Here is a 20208-nt window from a genome sequence, read left to right as displayed (position 1 = left end):
CTTTGACACCTTGTGGCTGGAGTTAAAGAAACTGGAAGCTTTGGAAACCTTCCTTTTGCGCATTGGAATTACAAAAATTCAACATGGGGAATATAGGAACTTCAATGGCAGAAAATAGTTCCTTCCTTTTTTGAAATTTTGAAACACTCCCCCTAGAGGACTGTGGAAGTATAGTGGCCTGGGAATTGAACTTTATTGAAATTCTTTGTGGTTTAATTGTTTATACTGTGGACTCGTCTTTCTCATGGGACAAAAGATCATTTGACCTTGAACAGAGGCAGGTGTGGAATGAGCGGCTCAGGGAGAACAAGAGCAGCTAAAGCCAAAGATAAAGAAAAAGAGAAAAAATCTGGGCAACTTATGCAAACAACTTTAACTCATCATCGTAGATCTTCCGTCCCAACTGTGCGGACAGCACAGGAGGTGGAATTTGTACAGCCTGCTACAGAAGATATGGCAACTGGAGGATCTGAAACAGTTTTGAAACAAATTTTGGAACAACTGGCAGTTTTAAATCAAAAAGTGGACAATCAAACATCAAAAATTGACCAAGCTACATCCTCTATTGGCAGATTAACTGAACAGGTTTCGCAGCACACCCAGGCGATTGAAAAACTGCAAGGAGCTACGGCTGAAAACTACAAATTAGCTGTGGAAGCCAACCAAAAAGCAGAACAGGCGAATATAAAGGTTGATGAAATTAAAGGGGAAGTAAGGCCTCTGAAAAGACAGGTAGGGGAACAACAAGCCTACCTGTCATTGGTTGAATTGAAAAGTAAAGAAAACAATCTCAGGATAAGGGCTATCCCGGAACTGGAGAAAGATAATCTAGAGGGATTTCTGACACTTTTGTTCTCCAAATTCTGGGGAATTGAGGAAGAAAAGGACTTTAAAATTGTGACAGCCTTTAGACTGGGAAAATCTGTAAAGAAAGACAAGTCCAGAGACTGCTTAGTTATTCTGAGATCAAGAGAAGAGAGGGATAAGATATTAGGCCTACATTTCAAGAAATCTTTGGAGATAGAAGGCAAAAGGGCTGAAATTTACAGAGATATACCCAAATATCTCTTGGAACTTAGGACTACCTATATAGACTTGACTAAATTGTTGAGACACAATGGAATTCCTTATAGGTGGGAGTTTCCACAAGGACTTTCATTTACTTACAAAGGAAGGAAAATAAAAATTAAATCACCTGAAGACCAGCAGAAGTTCCTACACGACCACGAGGAGGACCTGCAAAAAGGAGCTGCAGCTTCTTGGCCTCCACCACCACCGGGACCACCTTCAAGAGTCATACCACCTGGATCTGGACCAGCACTACCTCCTCCGGGATCGGAGGGAAACTTAGACACCCCATTGTAGGACCCGTTAATTGAATCAGGATGTCTCTGCAGCTTCTTAGTTGGAACATAAATGGCGGAAATTCCCCGGAAAAAAGAAGGAAAGTTTTTCACATTTTGAAAAAGGAACAATTGGACGTTATCTGCCTACAAGAAACACATGTGACAAGGCTCCACAGAAAAGTGCTAATTAATAAAAGACTAGGCCAAGAATTTATTTCTTCGGACAAAGTTAAGAAAAGAGGAGTGGTGATATATGCAAAGGAGAGCCTGTCACCGAAATTCTTATTTAAAGATGAACATGGCCGAATTTTGGCGATTGAAATACAGATACAAGGAGAAAAATTTTTGATATTAGGAATATATGCTCCAAATGAGGGGAAATCGGAATTTTTCAAGAAGCTGCATGAGACTATGCTGGATTACTTGGACTATAATAACATCATTATGTTGGGTGATATGATGGGGTTGTGTCTGTAAACATGGATAAGTCACAAAGTGCCAACATATCGAAAGATGGCAGACTACCTAAAACCTTTTTTGAAATGACTGACAATATGGACTTAATCGACATATGGAGGGTTAAGAACCCTCTAGGGAAAGAAGGAACTTTCTTTTCTGAAGCTCATCTGACATGGACACGAATCGACCAAATATGGACTAGAGGACTGGCACCTAAGACTAGAAAAGTGGAAATCTGCCCAAAAACCTGCTCCGACCATAATGCTTTGAAAGTGGAATTGAGACTAAATACAACCGGATCCTTTAGATGGAAAATGAATGACACTATATTAAGAGATCAGGAGATTGTTAAGAAGGCCCAAAAAACTTTAAAGGACTATTTTGAGATAAATTTGAATACCACCGTGGAAAAAAGAATAATCTGGGACGCAAGCAAGGCAGTCATGAGAGGGTTTCTAATACAACAAAACACGATTAAGAAAAGGCTCTGGAATGAAAAGAAGGAGAAGATATTGGAGAAAATAAGAGAAGGAGAGAAAAAATTAAGATCTAGGCCTAAGTCGAAGGATGTGTTAAGAGAAGTGAAATTTTTCCAGGCGCAATATTCAAAATTGATAAATCAAGAGGTGGAATGGAAAATTAAACAAATGAAACAAAGATCCTTTGAATCAGCGAATAAGTGTGGGAAACTGCTAGCCTGGCAGTTGAAAAAGAGACAAAAGCTTAACACAGTTACAAATCTAGAGATTGAAGGGAGAATGGTTCAGAAACCTGAGGAAATTAGAAAGTGTTTCCAGAGATATTTCAAAGAACTCTACTCACAAGGGCCGCAAAAAGTTTCCGAGGTGGATCAATTTCTTAAAACTAATGGACTACAAAAAATTCCCCTGGAAATGAGAACAAACCTGAATTGTAACATCACACAGCAAGAAATTGAAAGTGCCATTCAGAATCTTCAATTGGGCAAGTCTCCAGGCCCGGATGGTCTAACCTCCAAATATTATAAAGTTTTAAAGGATTATTTGATACAACCCTTGATGGAGGTTTGTAACCAGATTATGGAGGGAAGGAAGGCACCGGAAACGTGGAAAGAAGCTTTCATCACATTGATACCTAAACTAGAAACTGAAAAGACTCAACTTAAGAATTACCGCCCCATCTCACTCCTAAATGTGGATTACAAAATTTTTGCAGATATTCTGGCAAGTAGATTTAAAAAAGTATTAAATGAAGTGATCCATAAGGATCAGGCTGGCTTTCTCCCTGGTAGGCATTTGTTTGACAACACAAGAAACATTATTGACATTTTGGAACTTCTACAAACAAATCTTAACACTAGAGCGGCCTTAATTTTTATTGATGCAGAGAAGGCCTTTGATAATATTTCTTGGATGTTCATGAGGAAAAATTTGGAAGGGATGGGAGTGGGGCGGGGGTTTGAAAATGGTATAGAAGCAATCTATACAGAACAAAAAGCTAAATTGATAGTAAACAATGTGGTGACAGAGGAGTTTAAAATTGAAAAAGGGACACGCCAGGGGTGCCCTCTATCCCCCCTATTGTTCATTTCAGTTCTGGAGGTGTTGCTAAACATGATTAGAAAGGACCGGTTGGTCCAAGGAATTGAGGTCGGAGTGAAACAATATAAATTGAAAGCATTTGCAGACGACTTGGTATTAACATTACAGGAACCAGTCTCCAGTACTAAAAGAGTGTTAGAATTAATTTCTGACTTTGGTCGGGTGGCGGGGTTTAAGTTAAATAAGCAAAAAACTAAGGTTTTAGTAAAAAATTTGACAGTCACAGAAACAGATGAGTTTTCTAAAGAAACGGAGCTGAATGTGGTTAAAAAAGTAAAATACCTAGGGGTGTATCTGACCTCCAAAAATTTGAATTTGTTTAAAGATAACTATGAGAAGTGTTGGTCAGAAATCAAAAGAGATTTGGAAACATGGTCAAGATTGAAACTTTCCTTGTTAGGCCGAATAGCTGCTGTAAAGATGAATGTATTGCCGAAAATGTTATTTTTGTTTCAGGCCCTACAGATCGTGGACAAGGTGGAATGTTTTGGAAAGTGGCAGAAGGATATTTCTAAGTTTGTTTGGCAGGGCAAAAAGCCCCGAATAAAGTTTAAAATATTAACTGATGCGAAAGAAAGAGGGGGATTTGCCCTGCCAGACTTGAGGTTATATTATGAATCTGCAGCCTTCTGCTGGTTGAAAGATTGGATTTTACTGGAGAACACTGATGTCCTAGATCTGGAAGGGTTTGACAATGCGTTTGGGTGGCATGCATATTTGTGGTATGACAAGGTTAAAGTGCACAAATTGTTTAAAAATCATATTGTCAGAAGAGCAATTTTGATGGTCTGGACCAAATATAAAGACTTACTGGAGAGTAAGACTCCGAGGTGGCTCTCACCGGTGGAGGCCAAGGCACGTAAGAGACTTAACATGGAGGCCCATTGGCCTAAATATTGGGAAATAATTGAAAAAATTGGAGACAATTGGAGGTTGCTGAGCTTGGAAAAACTGAAAACCAAGGTGCGAGATTGGCTGCACTATGCGCAAATTCAGGAGGTCTTTAAAATAGATAAAAAGGCTGGATTCCAGGTGGAAAAATCGAAACTAGAGACTGAATTGTTAGAGCCAAAAAATAAATTACTTTCGAGAATGTATAACTTGCTGCTTAAGTGGAATACACAGGATGAGACAGTCAAATCCGCCATGATAAAATGGGCGCAGGATGTGGGGCACAACATTATGTTTGTAGACTGGGAAGGGTTATGGAACACCGGTTTGAAATTTACGGCATGCACTGCCTTGAAGGAAAATATTATGAAAATGGTATACTGGTGGTACATGACCCCAGTCAAGCTAGCTAAGATATACCATCTGTCTGACAACAAATGTTGGAAATGTAGAGAGGCGGAAGGGACATTCTTTCATCTCTGGTGGACCTGCCCGAAAGTGAAGGCCTTCTGGGAAATGATCCATAATGAACTAAAAAAGGTACTGAGATTTACCTTACCTAAGAAACCAGAGGCCTTCCTTCTGGGCTTGGTGGACCAGAGAGTGCTTAAGAAGGACAGAACCTTTTTTATGTATGCTACCACAGCAGCAAGGATCCTGATTGCAAAATATTGGAAGACACAAGATTTACCCACGCTGGAGGAATGGCAATCACAGTTGATGGACTATATGGAATTGGCGGAAATGACTGGCAGAATCCGAGACTTGGGAGAAGAAACAATTGAGGAGGACTGGAAAAAGTTTAAGGACTATTTGAAAAAACACTATAAGCTGTATGAATGTTAAAAAAAAATGCACCTTTTAGGAAACTCTAGCTTCAGCAAATGTAAGTTAATGAAATGAAAATTAAGACACAAGAATTTAGAGGTAAAATAATGAAACAACTTTATTGTGTTTAATACAAAGCATACAAGAATTGGGTTATAGTAAAATTGAAATCAGGGAACATGATAAAATGGAAGATACAATAAGTTTTGAAATAAGTTAACAAATTGCTGATGTTTTATATGACAGAGAATGCAGGGTTTGGAGGATGTGGGGAAGTCCTTTAGATTTGATGGAAAAAGAACATGGAAATTTGTTATTCTTCTATTCTATTTTCTTATAACTATCCTTTATTCTTTTTTCTGTATTTCTTAAAATCAATAAAAATATTATTAAAAAAAAGTGCAAGTAGATAAATAGGTACCACTCCAGCGGAAAGGTAAATGGCATTTCCATGCGCTGCTCTGGTTTCGCCAGAAGCGGCTTAGTCATGCTGGCCACATGACCCGGAAAAACTGTTCGCGACTGGACTTAACTGTCAGGGGTCCTTTACCTTTACACATGTCTGTCTGGCCCTCAGGGCTCTCTCCAAGTTTCCAGCCTCTCACCTGCTCTGCTTTGCATGTCCTTGAATACTTTTGCCTGGCCTCAAGCTCTGATAGTGCCTCTTGCTTGCCCAGATGGAGAACAGGGAGGGCTGTGTGAGAATATTAGCGTATGTTGCTCCACCCACTTTTGCTTGTGGATCCACACACCACTGTGGATAAGGGACGTGTGGATGAGCCCTCATTCTACTGCATGGAGAAGAGAAGATGTTGCTGCAGGGAGTTCTCACCTAGCCTCTTCTTGATTTGCTGTGTTCCCATTTGTTGGGAATTTTTCTGACATAGAGGACTATTTGAAATGCACCATCTGTCTTCCGAGACAGTCTTCTTCTCACCTCCGGAGGAGGCATCTTTACTTTCACCACATATTGGGATCTAACCTCCTGTTGTTGTTTAGTTGTGCCCGACTCTTCGTAGACCAGAGCACGCCAGGCACTCCTGTCTTCCACTGCCTCCCACACTTTGGTCAAACTCATGCTGGTAGCTTCAAGAACACTGTCCACCATCTTGCCCTCTGTCGTCCCTTTCTCCTTGTGCCCTCCATCTTTCACAACATCAGGGAATCTTCTCTTCTCATGAGTTGACCAAATTATTGGAGCCTCAGCTTCAGGATCTGTCCTTCCAGGGAGCACTCAGGGCTGATTTCCTTCAGAATGGAGAGGTTTGATCTTCTTGCAGTCCATGGGACTCTCAAGAGTCTCCTCCAGCACCATAATCCAAACGCATCCATTCTTTGGCGATCAGCCTTCTTTATGGTCCAGCTCTCACTTCCATACATCACTACTGGGAAAACCATAGCTTGAACTATACGGACCTTTGTTGGCAACCTCCTAATTCCAGGCTTACACACTACATTCTGCAGCAGCCTCACTCACAAAAAAGCGTTTTGTTGAAGTTCACTGGGGTCAGGCCCAGGAAATCTTTATGCAAAGGCAATAATCCGTGATGGGAAAATGTTTCAGGTTTTCAAAGCCTGAGAAGTCAGAAGCATGTGCTTGAGTAAATGTGGTAAGCCAGAGCCCAGGGGTCCCTTTAAGGGCCATCATCTGCTTTGCCTGGGTTTGAGCTCTGACATCTCCAGGCAGGGTGGAGTTAGTGAGACCTCTTGTCTGAAACCTTGGAGAGCCATTTCCAGTCAACATAGATCAAGCTGGTCTGAGCCCGGCTGCATTCACATGGCAGTTTACAGTCAGGGGAAAAACAATGCTGTCCAGGGTTGTAAAGACTGCGGACAGAATAATTGGGTGCACTCTTCCTACCTCGGATCAAATCTATGCTTCCAGGTGTCACAAGAAAGCTGCAGAAATAGTGCAGGATAGCGTGCACCCTGGAAATGATCTCTTTCAGCTTATGCCTTCTGGAAGAAGGTAAAGGTAAAGGGACCCCTGACCATTAGGTCCAGTTGTGGCCGACTCTGGGGTTGTGGCGCTCATCTCGCTTTATTGGCCGAGGGAGCCGGCGTACAGCTTCCAGGTAATGTGGCCAGCATGACTAAGCCGCTTCTGGCGAACCAGAGCAGCACCCGGAAACGCCGTTTACCTTCCCGTGGGGTGGTACCTATTTATTTACTTGCACTGTGAAGTGCTTTCGAACTGCTAGGTTGGCAGGAGCAGGGACCAAGCAACAGGAGCTCACCCCGTCGCGGGGATTCGAACCGCCAACCTTCTGATCGGCAAGTCCTAGGATCTGTGGTTTAACCCACAGCGCCACCCACATCCCCTTCTAGAAGAAGGTACAGGGTTATAAAGACTGGGACTAGCCACCTGAGAAACAGTTTCTATCCAAATGTGATTTCGGTTTTAAATGTAGTGTAAGGTAGTTTCTGTGGGAGTATATTGTATTGTTGGTTTTTGAATGTCTGATGTATATTTTTTCAATTTCGTTGTTCTGTATGGGACAATGACAATAAAGATTATCGTATCGTATCGTATCGTATCGTATTCTGTTTTCATGACTTTCCCCTAACTAAGCATAAGAACATCATATCAGCCTGCTGGTTCAGGCCAAGGGCCCATTGAGTCCAGCATCCTCTTCTCACAGGGGCCAGCCACATGCCCACTACGAGAATCTAGCAAGCGGGACCCAGTCACAAGAGCAACCCTCTTCCCTCCTGGGGCTTCCATCAACTGGCGCTCAGAAGTGTTGCCGCCTCCTTCTGTGGAGGGCAGAGCAGAGCCATGTTGGCCAGCAGCCAACAATAGCTTTCTTAGAATCATAGAATCATAGAGTTGGAAGAGACCACAAGGGCCATCGAGTCCAACCCCCTGCCAAGCAGGAAACACCATCAGAGCACTCCTGACATATGGTTGTCAAGCCTCTGCTTAAAGACCTCCAAGGGAGACTCCACCACACTCCTTGGCAGCAAATTCCTCTGTCGAACAGCTCTTACTGTCAGGAAGTTCTTCCTAATGTTTAGGTGGAATCTTCTTTCTTGTAGTTTGGATCCATTGCTCCGTGTCCGCTTCTCTGGAGCAGCAGAAAACAACCTTTCTCCCTCCTCTATGTGACATCATTTTATACATTTGAACATGGCTATCATATCACCCCTTAACCTCCTCTTCTTTATCCTCCATGAACTTGTCGAATCCTCTTTTAAAGCCATCTAGGTTGGTTGCCCTTGCTGCCTCCTCTGGGAGGGAGTTCTGTGTTTGTATTCTGGGAAGAAGCTCTTTCTTGGAACTGTCCTGAACCTCTCCCAACTCTGTAATGCAGTATCCTCTTTTAGGTGAGACAACTGAAATGGAACATAGTGAAGCCCCTTCTGGAACCGTAGTAGAATATAGTGCAAGTTTAGGACTCTTTCCCGCTTTATGTGCTTCCAGAAGAAAATTCATATGGGCCCCAAAGTCCATTGGGGAGGATGGGGCCCTGCCTTGCCCATCTGCCCTCAGCCAGCTCCCACCTGCCTGCTGCCTATCCCCACCTGGTCTGGGGGATAGCAGTGGCTGTCAGCTTCTTCCTCTCCCCCAGACTCAATTGCTGTCCTTGTAGGGAGGAGGAGGGGGACAAACCTAAAACTCATCAGCTCTGGGTAAGGTGGGCTTGGCTTCCTCTGCCTCAGAAGGAGCCGCTGCATCCTGGGCGGGTATGGGGGAGAGGAATTCTGCATTTTTGTGAAGGTTTCACGCAGCGCAGAATGTAACGCCTGTTAATTTCCTCCCTCTCTGCATTAAAAACCTGACCTTTATTCCATACGCCATTTCCCCTCATTTGAGCAGTGATTTTTAAGGAGAGTGCTTGTATTGATGAGGTAATAATGATTAGCTGTCTTGTGGTGTGATTGCTCCAAAGTCCATTTGCAGACTCCAGTGGCCCCAAGATTAGCTTTCCATGCGGTTCTTTGTGTTTCTCCGGCTGATTTATTCATGATCCCAAACGGTCATCCAAAGCTGCTGGCGGCCCAAGCATGGCTGCTTTACTCACATTGAAGAAATCTGTAGGGGGTCACCATTTTGTGGCAAGTCTGCTTATGGGTTTGGGAAGAAAGGGCAGCCCCTCACAGCCCTCAGTTCAGTGTTGGTGCTAGGAATTGTAGTGGCACTGGGAATCATAGCTCTGTGAGAGGCAGGCTACAGTTCCCAGGACCCTTTGGGGGAAACAGTGTGTTTTATTATTATTTTTCCAATAGATTTTTATTGATATTTTAAAGGTTACAAAAAATAAAAATAAAGAACATATTTAAACAGAAAAAAACAAAAAAAAATACAGAACAATACGAGAACAAAGGAAAAAAACACACGAAAAAATGCAGATAATTAAAAACAAAACAAAACAATCCTTTACATAACTTTTTTTCCTTTGCTTATTTCCTTGACCTCCTCACACCTCCCTTTTTTGTATTCTAATTCAATTAGATATTTCAGCAAATCCTTTCCATCTTTATTTTTATCCTAATGATTTATCTTAATATACTATAATTTTGCATTCTGTTCTTTCACCAATTAACAATCCATTTTTACTTAATCCTTTATATCATTTCTGCTAAAACCACATTACTTCATTCCAACATCCTTCTAACATTCCTTAATTTTACAATGTTTCTGTAGATAAACTTTAAATTTATTCCAATCTTCTTCCACCAACTCTTCTCCTTGGTCTCGGATTCTGCCAGTCATTTCCACCAGTTCCATATAGTCTATCACCTTCATCTGCCATTCTTCCCGGGTCGGTAAATCTTGTGTCTTCCGAAACAGTGTGTTTTAAATGTATAACGTGTTCTCAGTCCTCGCCTCTTTTCTCTGCTGATCCAAACATTATTTACTTTTCCCACAGAGGTTGGTGGCAGGTCTTCCTGGGCTGCGAAATGTTTAAATGCCAAAGGGGAAAGATTGATGACATTGATCTTTCTAGACAGGGCACTCCAGAGGACAATGGGCTTTAATTATCAGTGCCTGCTGTTATGGCTGCTCAGGGTCAACGCAGAGTAATCTGGACTGTTGAGAAACTCTTGGTTTGCTGCCTCATTTGCTTGCTCTCTCCCCATTCCCATTTCACCTTAAGCATTTCGTTCTTTCCCGAACAGCCTAGGAAGAAGGACCCAGCGGGGACCAAGCTGCATGTCACCATAATCCGTAAAGGCAGTCTCATCCACCGCTACCCTGGAATGAATTACACAGGCTTGGAGGTAAGGCTCAGGCCGGCAAATCCAAAATGGTGGGCAAGGTGGAATTGGCGATCTTTGGGACCTCTGAGGAGGTGAGTGGCACCAGGCCAGTGCCAAGACCTTTGGGGTCATATGCCCTGAAAGTGCCTGCAGCTGCAATCCTGTTTCTGCTGACCAAATAGATTGGCGACAATTTCAGAACATAGAAAGGTGGGGAATTTTCACACAGCATGTGGTGACTTTAAATGAATGGAAACTAATTAATTAAGAAAGGTGTTGACTTGCTGGAATATGTGCAGAGGACAGTGACTGAGATGATCAAGGGCCTGGAATGGATAGATCCTTTCCCTTCCTACCTCCTTTCCTCTCCCGGTTTCTATCCCTGCTTGCTAGAGATCCTGTCTCCATTAATTTTGTTGTATTGGTGGAAATGAGAAAGTGAAGAAATAGGAGGAAACTCTCCTCCATCAGGAATGATTGTGGTTCATCCCCCCTTTTAAGGTACCTTTTTATATTTTAAAAAAAACCCTTAATATTGTTACATAGCACCCCAGTCTCTGAGCAGTGAGAATTTCCAGGGGTTCCAGCACTCACTCTAGGTTTTGTCTCCTTGGAAGGAAGGTCGGTGGAGACTGTGGTGTCTTTAGGATAGATTGTTTTGGGGGTTTTTTGCAAATATATACAACCTGACCATAACATGGAGGGGCTCACAGCACAAATCCACCACCACCACCCCGATTCTGCTCTTCCGTTAGTTGCAGTTGGCCATGTTGGCTGGGGCTGATGGGAGCTGATCCCCAACAATATTTGGAGGATGCCACTTGATCAGGAGAGCTTAACAGGGAGGGAGACAATATTACAGATGACGGGGGTAATACTGGTACTGGTGATAGTAGCTTGATTGATGCATAGGAAACTGAGGTGGTGCCCCAGAAACCTGATAAAGGGCAGGAAACTGCAAGAAGGAAGGGAATGACTCATGGTTTCAGTTGTCTCTATACTAATATTCAGAGTATGGGAAACAAGCAAGATGAATTTGAACTCTTGATGCAAAGTGGCTAATATGACCCTAATAGGCACGACTGAAACCTGGTGGGATGAGACTAATGATTGGAATGTAGAAATTGAGGGGTATAACCTGTTCAAAAGGAATAGACCAAGCAGTCAGGGAGTAGCAGCATTATACATAAAGAATATGTACACTTGTGATGAAATTCATGACCTGGAGCATGGAATACCATGGAAAACAGATTGAGGGCATATGGGTAAAAATTGTAGGAGAGGGAAGCAACAAGGACCTTACAGTGGTGTCAGCTATAGACCGCCAAGCCAGACTGAAGACTTGGGTGATGCCTTCCTGGAGCAGATTGCCAAACATTCAAAAAGGAGAGATATAGTAGTTAAAGGAAACTTCAACTGCCCCGATATCTGTTAAACTCTGCCAAGAATATAAGGTCCAACAAATTTCTCCCTTGCCTCACTGACAATTTCATTTTTCCAAAAGATGGAAGAAGCAACAAGGGGATTGTCTATCTTGGACCTGGTCCTCACCTACAGGGAAGAACTGATTAATAAAGTGGAAGTACTGTAAACCTTGGGAGGAAATGATGATCAGGTCCTCTTGGGTTTCATGACCCAGAGGCAAGGGAAAGCTGAGTGTGGTTGGACATGCACTCTAGACTTGAAAAAGGCTAGTTTCAAAAAGCTTAAGGAACTGCTGGGTGAGATTCCATAGCTAGAAATACTCAAAAGATGGGAGTACAAGATGGATGCGAGTTTCTTAAAGGTGAAATATTGAAGGCACAAGGCAGACAATTCTAACAAGAAAGAAAAGTGGGAGGCATCTAAAGAAACCAGTGGCTGCATAAGGAGCTTACAGATGAGATGAGATGTAAGAAGGGAATACATAAGAAATGGAAGAAATAAGAAGTTATGAGAAGTCAAAGATACTAAGAAGTAACATTTAGGGCAGAAGTGAGGGGAAGGGTTGATGATTGTGAACATGTGTTAAGAGCAGAACCAGGTCTTTGGTAATCATCGTTCTCTCTGATTTCAGGTATTCCTCAAGGGGATCAATGAGCCTCTGGAACAACCCGACGGCACTGTCTTAGCCGTTGGCCGGATAGTGAACAACGTCAAAGCTTACATGTAAGTGGGGAGAAATAACAAGAGGTTGCTAAGAATAGAATCAAAGAACTGTAAAGTTGGAAGGTACCCAAAAGGGTCATCTAGCCCATGGGTCGGCCAACTAAGGCTGAATCCGGCCCAATTGCCTTCTGGATCCAGCCCATGGACAGTCCGGGAATCACTACATGGATCTGATTCTGATCATTCGGGCTGCACCATTCTCCCCTCTCCCTCACACACCACAGTGGCGCCTCCTCCCTCCCTCCTCCTGGCTTCTCCCTGCCCTGCCTAGAGAAGGAAGGAGGCTGGGCTTTATTGGTACCAGCAGCAGCTTGAGCGGCCGCCATTTTAAGCAGCCCCTCTCCAGAGCCTTTTCACGCACCGCTCATCATCCCTCATTCATTTCCCCCCCAAAAATATAGTCTGCCCCCCCCCACAAGGTCTGAGGGACAGTGGACCGGCCCCCTGCTGAAAAAAAATTGCCGACCCCTGATTTAGCCCAATCCCCTGCTATGCAGGAATTCCAGCTAAAGGCACATGAATGGGGACAGGATGGGACAGGGCACTTCTATACATGTCTTAATCATAATCCTAAGCATCTTTGCACAAGAGGACATAGATTCTGCCTTAGTGCAGATCCTACCAAACATCCCCAGTGAGTGAAAGAGAGCCACCCTCGGTCAATGTAGGCAACTAGCTAACTTGAACTTTCTGAACTGCAGCTGTCCAGAAATGAAAAACAAACCAAAATGCAGCCATTCGTCAGAAGTCACGCTCTCCCAAATATCGCAGTGCAGTTCTCCAGCCTGGTAGTGTTGGCAAAAATGCATATACAGAGATAACGTGTTCATATGAATGGACGTATCGTGACTATAGCACACAAAAATTCGTTTTATTGGGGGAAATTACTTTGCCAAATGTGCATATTAGATGTGCATCCAAAAAGTTGTGTGTTAGGAGAAATTAGCACTGAAATGCTGGTGGATTTTTATGAAGACTATTTTTAAAAAGCAAATTGAGGTGGAAATGTGGAGAAGTGAATTTAAGATGGAAGGAGGAAGAGAATTTGCAATGGACAGACTTTCCCACCCTTGCTTCTGAGGAAATGGGCCTAGAGTTGTGTTGTCATTCTTAGACATCTGGCAATACATTTCTGAAGGTGTAGCTGCAAACAACCCCTATAATTCCATTCTCCCCCTCCCTTCCTCCCTCTGAAGGAAAGAGATGAAGGCCCGGCCGCTTTATGATCACCCGGTCCCGGAGAAGGACATCACCTTCCCAGATCCTCCAGCGGAGGCTTTTGAGGTCCCGCAAGTCACCAACCAAGGACACCCGCAGGTACTAGCCAAGTGTCGCTTGAAAGTTTTCTGCCTTGGGGAAGGACATAAGGAGAGATAGGGAGCCTGCTGGATCAGGCCAATGGCCAATCCAGGCCAGCATTGTGTTCCCACAGTGGCCAGCCAAAAGTATCCAGAGGTGGATTTAGGGCAGCACAACCAGTTGCCCCCACACTGGGTGCTGAGCAAAGGAGGACACGGCAGAGCATCACACAGAATGCAAGGCCAGAAGTGGAGGGAGCTGGATTTTGGCCTCACACAGGGCACCACTGAAATTTAAAAGACCAAACACACCCCTGTGCGTGGCCCATCTGTCCATTCATCCATATCCATATAGCCTCCCTCCCTCCCTTCCTTCCTTCCTTCCTTCTCTCTTGCTCTCTGAACTCAGGGCTGCACAGAAAGAGGTGGAGGCCCCTACCTGAGGCCCATGGCTAGTGGGTTGCACAGTTGCATTGGAGAGGCTTGAATTGCTCTCCCCAGCATGACTCAGGCACAGCAGGAAGAAATGCTGCTGGAGGGCCCTGAGTGTGCTTGCTTTGTTTGTTTGTTTTGCTCTTCATCCAATTTGTAATTGGAGGGAGGATTTCAGGCTTGCTCACAGTACCTATCCCCCTTTTCAGTTCCTCCAAAGCCTCTTCATGGACCTTACCTCTTGCATCCCTTCCTGCCAAGATTAAGGAAGCTGCCATCCGAAACAGATTCCTTTTGGCTCCTACAACTTAAGAAACAATCCCTCAGGGGATGAACCAGTGGGGAGGGGGGAAATTAGCCTAAAGAGGAAGACATTTGCAGCCAAGTCCCATCAAAAGGGGGTTCATCCTGATTCAGCTGACAGCCTCTTTGATGAGGCCTGGTGCCAAACAAAGCTGGCAAAAAGGCAGGTTTGGCGGCATAAATGATTTAGTAGAGCCATCTGGGCTGAGAAAATTTATTCCTTTCGTCACACACCCTGTTAATTTTCTTTAAAAGCCCTGATTGAATGTTGGTTTTAAAGAAGGCTTTTCAATTAAATGGCCCAGTGGAACTGGCCAGTCTCCCTTCTCAGTTCTTTTGCAGATTTGTTGTGTAGTATTAAAAAAAGCTACCTTTGCACTGATTGGCAGCAGCTATCCTGGGAGGTAAAGGGACGCAGGTGGCGCTGTGGGTTAAAGCCTCAGCGCCTAGGACTTGCCGATCGAAAGGTCGGCAGTTCGAATCCCTGTGGCGGGGTGCGCTCCCGCTGCTCGGTCCCAGCGCCTGCCAACCTAGCAGTTTGAAAGCACCCTCGGGTGCAAGTAGATAAATAGGGACCGCTTACCAGCGGGAAGGTAAACGGCGTTTCCGTGTGCGGCTCTGGCTCGCCAGAGCAGCGATGTCACACTGGCCACGTGACCCGGAAGTGTCTCCGGACAGCGCTGGCCCCTGGCCTCTTGAGTGAGATGGGCGCACAACCCCAGAGTCTGTCAAGACTGGCCCGTACGGGCAGGGGTACCTTTACCTTTACCTTTTATCCTGGGAGGTGCTGTGGTCTAAACCACAGAGCCTTGGGCTTGCTGATCAGAAGGTCGGCAGTTCGAATCCCCGCGACGGGGTGAGCTCCCGTTGCTGAGTCCCAGCTCCTGCCAACCTAGCAGTTCGAAAGCACGCCAAAAAGTGCAAGTGGATAAATAGGTACTGCTGCGGCAGGAAGGTAAACAGTGTTTCCGTGCGCTCTGGTTTCAATTGCGCCAGAAGCAGTTTAGTCCTGCTGGCCACATGACCCAGAAAGCTGTCTGTGGACGAATGCCGGCTCCCTTGGCCTGAAAGTGAGATGCGTGGTGCATCCCATAGTCACCTTTGACTGGACTTAATCATCCAGGGGTCTTTACCTTTCTTTTTTACCCTGGGAGAGAGCCCTTCTCCTGCCTAAGCCAGAGATACCAGGGATTGCACCTCAGTCCCTTCTGCATGTAGTGCGCTCTGTCGCTGAGTGGGAATAGAGGAGAAATTCTGTTCAGTTTGCATTAGAAAGCAAGCTTATCTAAGCCACCCTTTCGGAAATAATGTACAGGTGGACACATATAAACATCCTTTAAAATTCACACCTCTGAGTGCAGTTCTTCATTGGTTCAGGTCTTACCCTCCAGAGCAGGAGAAAACAAGCTTGCTCCATCCTCCATGGGACAGCCCTTCAAATATTTGAATCTGACTATCATATCTCCTCTCAGTCTCCTCTTTTCTAGGCTAAATATTCCCAGTTCCTTCAACCATTCCTCATAAGACTTGATTTCCAGACCCTCAATCATCTTGGTCGCCCTCCTCTGCACAACTTCCAGCTTGTCAACATCCTTCTTAAACTGTGGTGCTCCGAACACACACAGTGTGGACAATGCTGAGCTTAACTCAGTATAAGTCAGCCTTCTACATTCCTATGCACCATTCCCCTCCATCTTCAGAGGGGTATACTTTGAATTCAGTTGGCATATCACGGAAGCTTCTGCCAGGCCATGACTTTAAGAACAGGAGAAACAGCTGGGAAGGGAGAAGAGGAATTTTTTAAAAAAACCATTATAAGTTATGTGACTTTGTTTCCGAATTAGAGCCTTTTACCTTTTTTTTAATGTATTGTGATATTTTATGCATTGTGACTTGCTGTTGTTTTTATTGATTATAGTTTAGTAATGATTTACTGTAACTGTTGAGAATGAATTTCTGTTTAGTTATTATTTGATGATACTGTGAGAGTTAATTTTATTGTGTACTATTATATTCTCATGGATCATTGAGTATTACTTTGATAGGTTGTTTAGCTTCCAATCATATTTTTTTGTTATGACTTTTTGTATTGGATTGTTATAAGATGCCTGGTCTTTGCTGTATATTTTGTTGTTGCGTCTGGGTGGCGCTGTGGTCTAAACCACAGAGCCTAGGGCTTGCTGATCAGAAGATCGGCGGTTCGAATCCCCTCAACGGGGTGAGCTCCCATTGCTCGGTCCCTGCTCCTGCCAACCTAGCAGTTCAACAGCATGTCAAGGTGCAAGTAGATAAATAGGTGCCGCTCTGGCGGGAAGGTAAACGGTGTTTCCATACACTGTTCTGGTTCGCCAGAAGCGGCTTAGTCATGCTGGCCACATGACCCGGAAGCTGTCTGCAGACAAACGTCGGCTCCCTCAGCCAGTAAAGCGAGATGAGCACCGCAACCCCAGAGTTGTCCGCGACTGGACGACTCTGGTCAGGGGTACCTTTATCTTTACCTTTTTGTTGTTGCGTCAGCTTGCAAATGGCCTTGTGCGTAGAAATACAGAAAGGTGCTGCACAATCTGAATGTGAAATGGAATGGAATGCAATGAAAAATGCAATGAATGTGTGCAACAGTGCTGGAGGGATATTGCCAGGTTCTGGGTTCCAATCCTCGCCACCTCCAGGTGGGGCTGCGACTCTGCTCAGCCTGAACCCTGGAGAGCTGCTGCCAGGCAGTGTAAACCATACTGGGCTCAATGGACCAAGGGTCTGACTCTGTATGAGGTTTCCTCCTACCCTTTGAAAGCCCCTCTTTCCTTACAGGAAAGCCAGTGATTTTGTTCCTTTTCCCAGGGTAGGCAGGGCAACGTCTTCATTTTAGCCTTGGGATCAGACTGATCCGTAATGGGAGGTTAGGGTATTTTCTTCTTAAGGGGCAACTTCTGAAAGCTGATATCTCTTATTTAGCCTCAGAAGCAAGAGGAGGATTTAGAGAAGCAAAAGACAAGAACGCAACACCTCCACCCCCAACCCAGTGTGGTTTGCTTTACATACCATAAATCATGCTTGCCGCACACAGGGTTGCATTTAGCAATTGAATTACAAATTAATCTGCGGAGGGAATTGAACTGTCATGGTATTTCCTCCCCCTTCTTCCCCCTCCCTTTCCTATGTGCTTTTTGGCAAGCCATTTAACTCCTTGGTGCACAACATGGGCTGAGCATGCTTATGGCTAGAGGGCATACAGTGGTGTCCCTTAGAAATAGAGTATGGGGCACAATTAGCTGTCCAGACATTACGCTCCTTGCATGAGTTTTGGAAATAGTGGCCAGTTTTACTCTAAGCTTTGCTTGAACTTAAAGTCCCTTTCTAAAGACTGTTGTTACGCCTCTTGCATTCTTTAATGGCAAGCCCAGCCCACCTTTGCCATCTCTGCATTTTTTATTCAGTCTTGGGGTTGGGACTGCATGTGCTCACAGTGCCCTCCTCCGGCACACTCAGGGCCCCCCCAACCTGGACATATGCTCACTGGGGCAGATTTGCATATACAGTGGTACCTTGGTTTGCAACCGTTTTGGATTACAACCACATCAAACCCTGAAGTGTATGTCCCTTTTTTCGGATTACAACCAATTATTTTTTTTGGAGGCCCCATTGGCGAAAGCGTGCCTTGGGTTACAAACTCTTTTGGTTTACAGTCATACCTCATGTTACGTTTGCTTCATGTTATGTTTTTTCAGGTTGCGTCCCGCGGCAACCTGGAAGTACCGCAAAGGGTTACTTCCGGGTTTCGCTGCTCGCACATGCGCACAAGCACCAAATCATACTTCGCGCATGTGCACAACCACCAAATCGCGGCGCGAACCTGCACAGATACAGCGCTTCAGGTTGCGGGCTTTTCATGTTGTGAACGGGCCTCTGGAACGGATCCCGTTTGCAACCAGAGGTACCACTGTACAACCGGACCTCCGGAACGGATTATGGTTGTAAACCAAGGTATCCCTGTAGTTAAGTTCAGTCAGAGTGGAGCTCACAGTGTGGTGCAATGGGGATTAGGTAAAGGTAAAGGTACCCCTGCCCGTACGGGCCAGTCTTGACAGACTCTGGGGTTGTGCGCCCATCTCACTCAAGAGGCCAGGGGCCAGCGCTGTCCGGAGACACTTCCGGGTCACGTGGCCAGCGTGACATCGCTGCTCTGGCGAGCCAGAGCCGCACACGGAAACGCCGTTTACCTTCCCGCTGGTAAGCGGTCCCTATTTATCTACTTGCACCCGGAGGTGCTTTCGAACTGCTAGGTTGGCAGGCGCTGGGACCGAGCAGCGGGAGCGCACCCCGCCGCAGGGATTCGAACCGCCGACCTTTCGATCGGCAAGTCCTAGGCGCTGAGGCAATGGGGATTAAATGAGTGGAATAACCGTGTACACCACATTGAGCTCCTTGGAGGAAAAGGTGGGATAGAAATCCAACGAATCATCATCATAACAATATTGTTTCACAAAGTGTGAAATAGGTTGAGTTAGCATTTGGTTACAGGGAGCAGGTGACTCTCTTGTTACAACAACTCCGCTGGCTGCCAGCCTGTTTCCAGGCACAATTCAAAGCACTGGTTTTGACCTGTAAAGCCCTACATGGCACAGGCCCAGGCTATCGGAAAGACCACATTCCCTCATACAAACCTGCCTGGGCTCTGAGAACTTTTTTGTGGGGGGCTTCTCTCGGTCCCCCCACCCTCACAGGGACTCCTGGTGGGGACGCAGGAGAGGGCTGCCCCCAGGCAACTTTGGAACTCCCTCCCTAGAGAAGCTAGACTTAGCTTCCTCCTTGCTGTCCTTCTGCCGGCAGGTGAAATCCTTTTTCCTACATGCTTTTGGGAACTGGCTGCTTTTAATGAAAGAGATGGTGCTGTTATGCTTTTTATTGTCATTATCTGTGTGCCAAGGCTTTATAAGAACAACAGAAGCAAGTGGTAAGAGAAAGAGCCATGGAGATCTTGTAAACCACCTTGTGCCCAGGAAGGCAGTATACAAGTCAAAAGTGAAATGGAAATTTAATTTGTGTTAGTGTTTAATTGTGTTTTAATGATTCCCCACCTCCTAGGTTTTTAGCTGCTTCTGTTTTAGCTGCAAGGTGCCTTGAGCCCCTGTCTGGGGGGAAGGCAAAATAACAGTAATAACAACTGCCCCACCTTTCATCTGCTTCCAGATGAAGGTCGGAGGGGAGGAGAGAGAGAGAGAGAGAGAGAGAGAGAGAGAGAGAGAGAGATGCTTCCATGGTTTCCCCTGTGTGGAAAAGGTGGATCGATGCACTTAGCTCTCTGGATCTCTGAGGGAAGGCCGAGCTCTGCTTAGGGAGGTTAATGGCTTTCCACGGGCGAATCTTATGTGGCGGCTAATCAGCTTCGATCCTTCTGCCACCCCAGCAGGCCCCCCCCCGTCACTCTGTTGACTCTGTGGTCAAGCTGACATGAGCTGGCGTGGGCATCTCTCCTCTCAGGGTGCTGAGGGGAGAGCAGCCAGTGCCCAGGTTAACCCCTTCTGAGAATGCTTCTGCCTAAATAAAATTAATTGGGGTTCTTGTTATTAAATATACCAAGAAAAAAGCACACCAAGAACTCAGGCCAATGTAAGTTTCCATAGTGGGAGTGGTCCCTACTTGCAAATCAATAGTCAATAGTAACAAAAACTAATCCATTCAAAAGTATGTATTCTGACAAGGACTACAAATAGAGATTAC

General features: G+C 45.0%; 1 protein-coding gene across 6 annotated transcripts in view; it reads left to right on the top strand.

The window, feature by feature from the left end:
- Positions 1-20208, top strand: part of CCDC33 (coiled-coil domain containing 33) — a 203543-nt gene that overhangs the window by 85703 nt on the left and 97632 nt on the right. For all 6 annotated transcript variants that reach the window (XM_083698199.1, XM_083698200.1, XM_083698202.1 and 3 more), the window contains 3 exons: positions 10229-10330; positions 12366-12457; positions 13654-13774. In XM_083698199.1, coding sequence (XP_083554325.1) covers positions 10229-10330; positions 12366-12457; positions 13654-13774 — 315 coding nt within the window. The remainder of the gene's footprint in view (positions 1-10228; positions 10331-12365; positions 12458-13653; positions 13775-20208) is intronic.

Source organism: Podarcis gaigeae (assembly GCF_964106915.1).
Source record: "Podarcis gaigeae genome assembly, chromosome: 9".
Lineage (NCBI taxonomy): Eukaryota > Metazoa > Chordata > Lepidosauria > Squamata > Lacertidae > Podarcis > Podarcis gaigeae.
The sequence above is the reverse complement of the archived record's forward strand: the minus strand, read 5'-3'. Positions and strand labels throughout refer to the sequence as shown.